This window comes from Crocuta crocuta, unplaced genomic scaffold (genome assembly GCF_008692635.1).
Source record: "Crocuta crocuta isolate KB4526 unplaced genomic scaffold, BGI_CrCroc_1.0 scaffold647, whole genome shotgun sequence".
NCBI classification, from domain to species: domain Eukaryota; kingdom Metazoa; phylum Chordata; class Mammalia; order Carnivora; family Hyaenidae; genus Crocuta; species Crocuta crocuta.
Window position 1 is genome coordinate 498,262 of NW_027531286.1, and position 12,153 is coordinate 510,414.

Here is a 12,153-nt window from a genome sequence, read left to right on the forward strand (position 1 = left end):
TGGCCCTCCGCAACCAGCCGCTGGCCCTGCTCCAGCGTGAGCTTCAAGGGCCCCAGCCGCCCGCTCATCTCGCCTCGCAGCGCCGTGTGCTTGTTGAGCAGGCGGAGGACGCCGGTCAGGTCCCGGCCAGTTTCTGCCGAGGCCAGCAGGTGCTGCTGCTCCCGGACCCAGGCCTCGGCCTCGCCCACCTCCCAGAGGAAGCGCCAGAGGCGCCGGGACTCCTCCAGGCGGGCCCGCCGCGCCGCCGCTAACTCGCACAGCGCCTCGTAGCTCTGCTCCAGGGAGGCCACCCGCTCCGACACCAGCTGCGGGTCGCACGGCTTGTACTCTGCAAAGGTCAGGGTGGAGGGTTGAGAGCTGTGACCCGGCCATCCTGCGGCCCCTACCTATCCCCGGTTACAAATCCCACCCCCGTCCCTGCGTAGGCGCCCCTCCCTAGCTCGGCTACCTACCATCCACCCGTCATCCTTCCCGTCCCCGGTTTCCCCTGGCCTCGCTGCTTCAGTTCTTAATGTCCTCCTCCCCAGCCCCTCCCTTCCCGGCCCCCTNGGGTCACAGAAGCGCAGTGCGGAGGCGCTGACAGCCCGCACCCTCTCAGCCTGCACAGCGATGTCGGCCTCCACCAGCTCGTGCAGCTGCAGCAGGTCCTCCACTCCGGCCAGGTGCTTGCCCAGGTCGTGAGACTGCAGCCGGCCCTGCCAGGACAGGGGCCANTCAGCCCCGCCACACACGTGGGCTGAGCTTGCTCCCTTCTCCTGGATCCAAGGCTCCTCTGAACCTCTGGGGGGGGGCTCTGGGTCCCACACCCAGATGGGCACACCTGCTCCCGTGTGACAGCTCTCCCTCGCGCACGCACAGTGACGCCCCAGCCCTGTCCGAGCACCCCGGCCGTTTTGTACACGACTCCCCTCCTGTGGAACAACTTTCTTACTAAATCTTGCTCCTGAAATCTCCGTTCTGACTCACCTTCTCGGCCCTAGATTACCGCTACTCTCCTGCGGTTGTGGCTTAGCCCCCAGCACCCCAGCATTTCAGGGTCTCTCCAGACCCAGCCTCATCCCCATCCCTTGCGCAGGTCACTACAGCGCCTCTAACTGGCCCTTTGGCTCCCACTCCGGCTGCCCGCGGTCCTCCTTCACCTCATGGTCACTGTGACCTTTAAGAACATTAAGGCAGAATCATGTCTCTCCTTTCCAAAACCTTCTAATCACCCTCAGTGCTCCACATTACTTTGAACAAGACCTGTACCCCTGAGCAGGCCAGGAAGGCCCGGGGTGAGCTCACTGCTCCCACCCTGTGTCATCCACCGCCATCCTGAACACGGCACGCCTGTGCAGGTCCAAGGCTGTTCCTTCTGCCTGAGACATTCTCTGCTCCCACCTCCCTGTGCTGGCTCCTTGGGTTATTCCGATATCAGCTTCAATGGCACCTTCTCAGAGGCCTTTCTGGACAATTTATCACATGGCCCTATTCACTTTCCTCATGGGCTTTATGTCCACCTGCTCTTTTGTTTCTTGATAGGCTCATGGAGTGTTTTGCTTTGTTTTGTTTTAGGTAGGCTCCATGCCTGAGGTGGGGCTCGAACTCATGACCTTGAGATCGAGAGTCACGCTCTACCGACTGAGCCAGCCAGGCGAGGTCCATGGGTTTTATCATCAGCCTCCTCCCACTAGAATGTGAGCCCCATGCGGACAGGGCCCAGTTGGCTCTGTGCATCTGAACTGGGGTCAGGGCCCTGCACTGAGACATATGCCACCGAGATGCGCCAAGGGAACAGGCCTGCAGTGACACTGTCACTGCCCTGCTCAGCTTCACCTCCGCCCCCGTCCTGCTGCTACCTTCATCTCCTCCATCCAGTCCATGAGGTAGAGCAGGTCCTGAAACACCTTCTGCAGCTCCAGGTTGAGGAGGAGCCGCTCCCGCCGGGCCGCCACCATCTGCCGCAGGAAGTCCCAGAGCCGCGCCACGTTGTGCTGCCGCGCGGCAATGCGCTTGATGTCGTGGTAGCGCTCGGCGGCCAGCTCTGCGGCCACGGCATCCACAGCCTGCACCCGGCCGCTGTAGGCCACGATGTCCGTCTCGATGGCCTCGTGTTTCCGCACTGCTGCCTCGACGGCCGCCAGCTCCAGCCCAAAGTTGTCCTGGGGCGGAGGGCAGGCAGGGGAAGTTGGGGGACTCAGGGCCACCCCCTCTGCTCACCCTCCCCTTCTGCTCCCCAGAGCGCTTCCGCTGCAAGATGTCAAGTCCACAAGGTGGCTCTGTCTCCTCCCTATTCCATCCTATCTCACTACCCCTTTCTCCTGCGCAAACCTCTGCCCCCCACCCCCCATACCAGGGATTCTTCGTCTTCTTATCTGCATGATGGATTCCTGATTTCATGAGCTCCTCACATCGCAGGGCTCTGAATCTACCGAGCACTCTCCCATTTCTCCTGCCCGACCCGCACAGGCCCGAGCCCCCCCGGGTTCTACCTGGGACACAAGGCGCTGGTTCTCGCTAAGCCAGGTCTCCCGCATGGCGGCCTTGCGGTCGAAGCGGGCGGCCAGCTGCTCCAGCTTCTCCTGGCGGATCAGCTCGGTGCGCAGGGCCAGCTCGCGCTCGTGCTCCGCTTTCTCCAGCCGCTCCCAAGCCTGCGAGGTGGGGACAGGATAGGTGTGAAGGGACCAGGGCTCAGGAAGTGAGCGTGGGGAGAGGTCATCGGGACTGAGGGCCCACGAGGAGCCCAGGGAAGCTCGGTCTAGTGGATCTGCGGACGTGGTCGGTTAGGCAGTTGTGTGCGGCAGTATGAGAAGTGGGACGGCGTGCGTGCCACGGAGTTGCGTGGAAGCTCCCCTGCTTGTGGTTGAGGACTGGAAGCCACAGGATTTGTTTGTGGTGGCGGGACCACAGGTGAACCCTATTACTTATAGTAACCTCACAGCGTGGTCTGTGAAAAAAATAAAAGTAGAGAGAGCACACTGGGGGCGTGCTGAACCAGATAAGGAACTGGGGTGTCATTTTATTCTGTGCGCTTGTGGGGAGAGACGGACGGAGGAGGAAGGGGGATGTGCAGGACGCACGAGAGTATGTGTGAGTCATGTCTGCCCCGGGAAGGGCCGCGGGGAGCCTGGACAAATGTTCCAGCTGGGGTAGTGGGGGCTGGTGTCAAGGAGGGGACATCTGTGGGACGGGAAGGGAGGCTGTGCACCTTGTTGATGTCAGAGATGAGCCGGCCCTCGCGGGGCGTATAGACCTTCTGATTGTTGGCCCGCAGCTTGCTCTGGATGGTGAAGAGCAGAACTTCCAAGTTCCCCTTCTCGGTGAACCTGAGGCGGGAGGCCAGGTTGGGGTCAGAGGCAAAGGCCACTTAGGCACAGGAACCCTTTACGTCTTGAAATAAAATGTCCTGGGTTGCTTTTCTTCTCATGAGAACAACGCATGGCCTCAGTGCAAAAGCCAGAAAATACCGGCAGGCAAAAAGAACGCAATTTTAAAGCAAATGAAAACCATACAGAAATGACCAGTTATCCTTTGGCATACATGTGCTTCCTCTTCTTTTTTTTTTTTTTTAATACACAGATGGGATTATATCAGAACCACAGCTAATGTTTGCCGAGGACTCCCCCATCCCTACTGTGAGCCAGGCCCTCTCATTTGGTTCTCACTATTCTCCGCTTTCTCTTATTATCCCCATTTTCCAGATGAGAAAATAGAGGCGCAGAGAGGCTAAATAAGGAGCCCAATGCTCAGGACTGCTCGATGGCAAAGCCAGGATTTGAACTCAGGTACGTTGAACCTGAACATCTAGCCGTCTACAAAGCAGTTTTTTCACTTCTCGCGAACATCTTTTCATGTCAACAAATGCAGCTCTTCAACTTTCATTTCACGGGTTTGCCCATGACTCATTTTCCTTTGACAAAGGTCAGGCTAGTGTCCATCCTGGAAGCTATATCTTTGTTCACTGCCCAGAAGAGGCCTTTCTGGGTCAAAGGGCACATCTTAAATCATTCTTGGAATGTGCAGGAAGAGATGTTTGCTGGATCAGTATTCGTTTTGGAGCTGAGACATATTAACTCCGAAAGAGCTCAAAAACAGAAAAACGGAAGTTTTAGCACGCACGGTATCAAAGTGCCTAACGGCAATTCTGCGCTTGAAAAAAAAAATTTCTAGAATAGGTGAACAGACTGCAAGAACTGTTGCAATGTGCAAGTCACCAGCCGCACTCCCGTGTTGCTGGTGATGACCTGCCCGTCAGCTCCAATCCCCCCGTCCCTGGGCTGGGCTGGGGGGGGGTCCCCAACACCCAGCCAGGAATCTCCTCCGAGGAGACTGCGCTGGCTCTACCGGAGCAAGCATTTCTACAGCGTGATTTTTCAAAAATGGATAATCATTTTAAACATTGATCTTGGAATTGCTTCTGGCACTTGAGCTGGGAGAAATGAGCCTTCGCTGCATTTATGTTCTGCCAAAGTTCCCTCCCAAAAGGCCACCCTAACTGAGGCTCCTTCTGCCATGAGCACGGCTCGGGGCAGGCATGCTGCCGCAGGGTGTGGTCCCCGGGCACCTACTTGGGTGGCTTCTCCACCGTGCGGTAGGAATTGAAGGACTGTAGCTGGTTCTGGACCCCGCTCAGGGAGTTGGCCAGCTGCCGGTCGTTGAGGGTCACAATCGTTTGCTCAATCCACTGCAGCAGCTCTGACGCCAGGGACTCGTACTTCTCCACCAGGCGCTCTGCCTCCATGGCGTGGTCCAGCACCTGTGACACAGCGACACGGCCGTCCTGCCCACGGGGCCCCCAGCCCAGCCCTGCAGCCCCACCCTGTCTCTGCTTTAGGGGAGGGAGGCCTCCGGGCCGGACCTCTGTGCCGACCACCCCGTGGTGGGGAGTACCTTGCCAATCCTTTTCCCTTCCACAGCCAGGGCCTTCATCTTGGAGAAGTAGTGGTAGTAAGTAGCCACGTAAGTAATGATTGATTTCTCATCTGGCTGGTCCACATTCACATCTGAGAAAAAGGATCACCCGGGTCAGGCATTTATGTTCAGAGATTAGGAACCTGCCTCCCAGAGGTACACCTGCAGCTTGAATCACTCACTCCGGTCCCAGGCACCACTCACCCCCAGCCCCCAGCCCTCCAAGGCTGACTTCTTTCCAGCGCCTTTAAGTGCAAAGTGACAGATAAGTCCTTTGGACTAAAAGGGCATGAAAAAACTAAGATTTCCCCCCCTCCCCTCCTAGAAACAAGCAGGGGACAAAATGCAGAAACCCTAGGAGGTTTTTACCCAGCCTTTCCAGCAGAGACCAAATTTAGCTGTTTAGAGGAAGAAAGGTATGAAAAGAAACAGTATTCCTGTCTGGGGATGGAGCTGGTCCTTAAGACTTGGAAAGATGTCTAAGAAGTCAGTGGATTCAGGGGCGCCTGGGGGCTCAGGCAGTTAAGCGTCTGACTTTGGCTCAGGTCATGGTCATGATCTCATGGTTTGTGAGTTCGAGCCCCGTGTCGTGCTCTGTGCTGACAGCTCAGAGCCTAGAGCCTGCTTCAATTCTGTGTCTCCCTCTCGCTGCTCCTCCCCTGTTCACATTCTATCTCTCTCTCTTTCTCACAAATAAACATTAAAAAAAAAAAAAANTTTAATGTTTTATTTATTTCTAGGAGAGAGAGAGAGAGAGACAGCGTGAGCAGGGGAGGGTCAGAGAGAGAGGGAGACACAGAATCTGAAACAGGCTCCAGGCTCTGAGCTGGCAGTCAGCACAGAGCCCGACGCGGGGCTCAAAGCCACAAACCGTGAGATCATGACCTGAGCTGAAGTCGGATGCCCAACCTACTGAGCCACCCAGGCGCCCCTGCACACAGCTATTTCTGACCTCAATCCTGAAGTTCAGCTATGGGTCGAAGGAGGTGAATGTCCTTTGGGTGAATCAGCTTTTACCACAAGGGCGAAGGCTGGTGAGGACTTGAAATCCCTGGGTTCTCTTAATTCGGCAGAGTCCATCCTACCTAAAGGGAAGACTACCGGACCGGCAGCCCTTCGGACCGCTTCTGAAAGCCCACAGGCAGGCAGGAGCCACTGGCATGTCCTTGTCAAGTTACAGGATACCTAGCTTTGTGTAAACATTCTTCTCAAGTGCTCTCCCGGGAACCTATATTTGCTCTCCTTCTATCACCAGTTAGCTGTTATTTGTCGCTCTGGGCTGAGAGGGGCTACGGGGGGATGGGAAACAGGGAGAAAAGAACTGAGACCCCAGTCTGCCCAGGAAGCTTAAGAAGGAGCATTTCCAGCTAGGAAGGCACTTGGCCCTTCTCTGCCTCCCATTTCTGGAAGCTCCAAGACTGCTCTCTGCTCTCCCCAGAGATGAGGCTGAGCAAACAGGTCTGGAGTTTGACTCTCTGTTCCACCAGCTGTATGACCTTGGGAAAGTCACTTAACCCTGGTATAGGTCCTCATCTTCTCTTCCATAAATGGAGGATAATAACAGCACTGATTTCAAGGGAGTGTTGTGAGGAGTAAGTTAATAGAAGCATCAAGTGCAGTGCCAGGTGCCAAATAAGAACCTGGTGGCTATGGCCAGTCTCACCAGCGTTAAGGTCAGAACCATAGGGGCCAGTCAGCAGGGGCTGCTGACTCTAAGGCCCATGTCTGGTGAGTCCTCAAGGTCATGCAGCTTAGGGGTGCTGGGGTCATTCAGTCGGTTAAGCATCTGACTTCGGCTCAGTCATGATCTCTCAGTCTGTGGGTTTGAGCCCCGCATCGGGCTCTGTGCCAACAACTCAGAGCCTGGAGCCTGCTTCGAATTCTGTGTCTCCCTCTCTCCCTGCCCCTCCCCTGCTCATGCTCTGTCTCTTTCAAAAATAAATAAACATTAAAAATTTAAAAAAAACTTCATGCAATTTAATTTAGAAACCTAGAAGTTTAGAATGAGAAGGTCCTTAGAAACCACATAGACCAATCTCATATTAGAGACGAGGAAACTAAGCCATAGAGAGGCTAAGTGATGGGCACTAGAGCTGCTCCATGGTGGGGCTGGGATGGAACCATCTCCCAGGGCTCTTTCTGCCACAGAGCTGCACGTCTTCCCACAGCTTTTTTTAAATTGAGATATAAATTTTACACCATAAAATTCACCCTTTTAAAGTATACTATTCATGGGGCGTCTGGTGGCTCAGTCGGTTAAGCGTCCGACTTCGGCTCAGGTCATGATCTCACAGTTCATGAGTTTGAGCCCTGCGTCAGGCCCTGTGCTGACAGCTCAGAGCCTGAAGCCTGCTTGGGATTCTGTGTCTCTCTCTCTCTCTCTTTCTCTGCCCCTCCCCAGCTCATGCTCCTTCCCTCTCCTTCAAAAATATATAAACATTAAAAAGAAATTTTTTTTTATTAAGTATACCATTCAGCAGTTTTTAGTATATTCAAAAGGATGTGCAGCCCACACCACTATCTATTCTGGGACATCACCTCCGAAGGAAACCCCATATCCATTGGCAGTCACCTTCCATGCACACCCCACCCCCCGCCCAGTCCCAGGCGCCCACTCATCATCTGCCTTCTATCTCTATCCTGCAGCATCTTTGGAAGATCGTCCTGCCCCACCTTCGGGATCCAGCAGTTTCGTGAGCCCCAGCTCCTTCTCGGCCAGATTGAAAGCGTTCTGCAGATTGTAGTGTGCATTGCACTTCTTCAGTGACTCAAAATCCAGCAGATCCGGCCTGTAACGAGGGGGAATAGAGAAGGTGTCGAGAGCACATGAGCCCCTGGAGAGGAGAAGTAAAGCTGCCCCTATTCTTTATCCTTGTCACCAACTCCATTTTGTCCAGAACCAGGCCCCCTAAACCCACACCCACTGCTCCCACCTCTCCCCCTGTCCCCCTGGCTCCCATCGCTACCCTCCGTGCTGTGTGGTGCCCCCCATCCCAGCTCTGAATATTCATTCCTCATAACTGCCGTGGCCATTCTCACTGTTTGCCCGTGCGTGTGTGTGCTACTGGGCCATAAACCCACTGGCAGCTCGGGCAGGCTCGCTAACCCTGTCTCCTCACCGGTGTTTATGCACGATGGCGTTGAAGGCCAGGCCATCTCTCCAGCTGGTGGTGAAGTTGTGCACGTTGACATTGGGATACCTAATACAGAGACCGGGACGAACAGTGAGCAGGGCCTAGCCCCGGTCTGCCACTCAAGGATGGATCCCCAGCTTCTGGTTCCTGGAGCCCATGCCTCCTTTTCCGCACAGCCTCAGTGCATCCAGCCCTCCGAGGCCACGGTCCCTGGGCAGCCTCACCCTGCGGTCTTCATCTGGCACCACAGCAGTAGGGCGTCCTTGGCCGACTTCTTCTCCTTGTTGTCTTCTGTTTCCACACTGATGTCCTGGATCTAAGGAGGAAAGAAAGAAGATCCTCACTCCCTGAACAGGGGCTCCTGGAGTTATTGGAGATGCTCAGAAATGCACAGCAGGAAACGGCGTGTTAGACTCCTGTGACAGGGTGCAGGAACAGAGCCTGGGACCATTTCTCCTGAGCGAGTGACTACAAAACATTGGTTCAAAAGGATTTGAGGCATCGGGATGGGGTAGGATGTCAGAAGAGTGGACGTTCCTCAAAGTGAAGGGTGCTGCCTCCTCCAGGTGGGGACCCACGAGTGCCTCACAGCTGAGTTTCAAAGGGGACATGGATGGAGCTCTGCGCAGGGCTGGGAGGAGCCAAAGAGGTTACACCCAGGGAGTAAGGGGACAACCAGGACAGTCGTGATGGTGTTGGGACGCTGGGCTGTCTGTGCTCAGAGCACAAGGAACAGTAGAGTGACTGTTTTAGGGAGGCAAGCAGAGTTTGAGGCAGAGGAGTGGACCCATGACCAGGCCCCCAATGCAGTTCTCGAACTCTCAGGAGTGAAGGTCCAGTCTATAAGATCTCCAGCTCCTTGTGGACTAACACGTGGTCCCACTACACGTGACCAGTCAACAGACCGGACCGCAGGGAAGGTGCCACAGAAGTCTGACAACACCCACACTGGTCTCTACCCTGTTTAAGGAGGAGAGTCCCTTGATCTGGTGCCTGGATATCGCAGCAACCGAAAAGTGCTACACGGGGTTCTAGACCCTTCCTGTTTATACCGATCGTGCCAGGGACCGGCAGTGCCCGTTCGTGGTACCGCACCGATGTGTGAGGGACACTCTGTGTGACACTATGCGGGGTACCTGGAATCGAAGGATGATGGTCCAGACCAGCCCAAGGGTCAGACGATGGTTTCCGTCCACAATGTCGTGGGAGCCCATATTTTCCAAGTGCACTTTCTGCTCTTTCAGGAACTGTAGCGCCTTGTCCACGTTCTCCAGGCAGTGGATCCGCATGCGGCCTTTTGTGGGCTTTGGCTGTTGACAGACAGGGGGCACAATGACATGAATCCACGGGCCTCCTCTTCCTTCCCTCCTAGCCTTCCCAAGGCCCTCCTTTGCACACCCTCCCCGTGACCCGCTCAGGAACACAGGGACAGACAGCCCTCGAGGCTGGGCCAAAGTTCACACAGCCAGAGCTGAGGTTCCAGATCAGGCTTGGGCAGATTAAGATTCCCAAGGGAATTAATTGCACCCAGAGTGGGTGGGAAAAGAACGGTTTTCAATGGGGCCACTGTTCCTGTCTCCATGAAGCAATGCCCCTATTTAATCCATGTAGCAAAGCCTCTCAAAACGAAACCATCCTCTGAGCAGGTGACAGCCAACTGCTTTCCGCTGTGTGCTGTCACTCTTCTAAGGGTGACTCTCAGCTTGTCCCCTTGACCACTGTTTTTTGGGCTCCCTCCTCCTTCTGTGATCACAGCTTACCAGTGTCTCTCCCGAGAGCACCTCGAGGAGCCTCAGGAGGTTACGTCCATCCCGGAGGTCGCTGTACAGGTCTCCCACCCGGCATGTCACCCGGGCCAGGTGTGAGTTCACCCACTTGGTGAAGGTTTTCTTCTGCACGGCTTCTCGCTCATCTGTGGCAGCGATATGGGGTCATTTCTAGCCTTCAAGTACAGTGCACCTGCTTCTAAACACCAGTTGATGGGGTTGGGGAGGGCTCCGGGTGCTTGAGAGGCCAGAAGTGAGGTCGGAAACGTAGGAGGGGCAGGAAGATGCCCCAGACAAAAATCCCTAACTTAAAAAGGAGGAAGTAAAGGAAATGGAATGAGCTCATAAGGTGAAAAATAAAAATGAGAAAATAGGCTTTGAGAAGAGAGGATGAACGAAATTAGAGGCAGTGAGACACACGGGGCAGGGCTGGGGTCTGGGGTCAGGGCGCTGTCCCGTAACAGTGGTGAAACACTATTACTTCATCATGGCCTCACTTTCGTTATCTGTAAAATGGCATACTACTTGACTTTGTACTTCAACGGGTCACTGTGTTGATTAAATGAGACGACGTACGTAAGAAGCTTGGCACACATGGTGAGTTACTCCTTGATGAGTTACAGTTAACCAGGCATGATCTAACCAGAAGGAAAACCAGGACCAAAGGGAGGTGTGGCTGTTCTGTTTGGTGATGGACAAAGGAGAGGGCGTGGACTTAAATTACAGCAGCAACAGCAGCAGCGAGCGGCTCTTCCAAGTGGTCATTAGAAGGACATGACATTATAGAGGCTGTAAGCCTCCTGAGTCAGCTTACTCTCCTGGGATAATTTAAAGAAAAGACAGCCTCCTCTGCTTCTGGGAAGGGTTCATTCGATTGGCTGCAAGGGAATCTAGTCCCAGGACACCGGCATTCCAATGCAAAGAAGGAAAACAATCTTGAAAGCTGGAAATAGGAAAAACACTGAGCCTACAAAAACACAGGGGGGAAATTCAGGCAGAGTTAGGTGCAGATCTCAAAGAAGGTGAGGAAATGCCTTGCTGCCTGGTCTGCCAGAAGGGCTGCTGATAAACGCATGCTTTTTTAGGTACTGCAGAAAAATCAAAATTTTAAACGTTGTAAATGAGAAAGCGAGGGAAGAAGCGCAGGCCATTGGGAGCTGCTCCGGCCATGAGGATTTGTGCCCATTTTCTCCAGAGAAGCCCAGTGTGAGGACCCAATCCAAGTGGCCAGGGCCCAAAGAGTCACTTTTGTTTCCTTCTCAGCACCAGCATCTCAGAAACTCAAAAGACTCATCCTTGAATCTCACATTCCTGTGCACCTCACCCATAAAGCATAACGACACACCCACGTCTATTTCTGTCTCTTACCTCTAACCCCTGTACCCAGGCCAACCTTGGGGTCCTAACAACTGGACCGTTGGGCCCCTGCTCTGAGGGCCTGCTTTCAGGGTCTACGGGCCCTTTCTGAGCTGAGGATGGCCCAGATCATCGGCCATTACTCCATCCGTGGAGACTGCCCTGATGCCAGGCGCACTGGGGTGAGGCCATTTTGGCCCACAGGTAAGTAAGAGAGGAAGACGCGGAAACAGGGGCAGCCTGGAGAAAACTGGGCAAAGCCAAGGACCAGAGATTAAGCAGAACCTCACAAGGTGTCCCACAACACCCACCCACACCCCAAAACACCGTGGGTTCCAGAAATACACTGAAACATCGATGCCAGGATGAACACATGCCCGCTCAGAATATACCTGAGCCTGTCTGACACACTCCCTCACACAGGCTGGGACGCCCACTCGGAAACCCAGGGCAACAGGGACGAGCCCTAGGTGGCTGGGCCTCCCCGCTCACCACCCTCTCGCCTTCCAGCTAACCCAGCAGGTGCTTCACCTCCAAACCCTCAGCAGCGACAGCCCACTGCCTGGGTGCCTCCCTGTGTGCCGTCGCCACCACGCTCACTGTCCCTTCATCCGGGGCCCCAAGCCTTTCCCGACTCTGCCGGCACCAAGTGTTTTCGTGGCCTCTTGTTATTGCCCGTGGGCTGAGCACGGGCCACGTCCCACTCGGCGGCCTGGGCTGCGGCCGCTCCCGCCCGGCGGCCCCCCGGCCCCGCAGCTCACCTTGAAGCTGTTTGAAGCGGCCTTCCAGCACGCTGGCGTACAGAGCCGGGTTGATGAAGGCGGCTGGCGACAGCAGGAGGCCCCCGGGGCTCTGCGCCCCTTCCACGGCCTCATAGTAAAAGTCGCCCGCCCCGTTCAGGCCGGGCCCGTGCGCCCCGCTCACTCCGTTCCCATTCATGCCGCCCGCTGCCTCTCACGCGGCCTGGGGCCCTGCGCCCATGCCCTGCGCGGGGCGCCACCGGTCCG

The 12,153-nt window shown here is 55.4% G+C and overlaps 1 protein-coding gene across 1 annotated transcript in view; it reads right to left on the reverse strand.

Moving 5' to 3' along the window:
• The window catches only part of SPTBN2 (spectrin beta, non-erythrocytic 2), a 30,330-nt gene extending 18,245 nt beyond the window's left edge, over positions 1-12,085 (reverse strand). Inside the window, exons 1-13 of the mRNA XM_077771446.1 lie at positions 11,908-12,085; positions 9,785-9,936; positions 9,161-9,334; positions 8,249-8,340; positions 8,010-8,090; positions 7,564-7,679; positions 4,870-4,982; positions 4,548-4,735; positions 3,188-3,305; positions 2,472-2,630; positions 1,839-2,141; positions 547-695; positions 5-333 (exon numbers count right to left, since the gene is read on the reverse strand). Of these exons, the coding sequence (XP_077627572.1) occupies positions 5-333; positions 547-695; positions 1,839-2,141; positions 2,472-2,630; positions 3,188-3,305; positions 4,548-4,735; positions 4,870-4,982; positions 7,564-7,679; positions 8,010-8,090; positions 8,249-8,340; positions 9,161-9,334; positions 9,785-9,936; positions 11,908-12,085 (2,152 nt within the window). The remainder of the gene's footprint in view (positions 1-4; positions 334-546; positions 696-1,838; positions 2,142-2,471; positions 2,631-3,187; positions 3,306-4,547; positions 4,736-4,869; positions 4,983-7,563; positions 7,680-8,009; positions 8,091-8,248; positions 8,341-9,160; positions 9,335-9,784; positions 9,937-11,907) is intronic.
• Between the last annotated feature and the right edge of the window lie 68 nt (positions 12,086-12,153).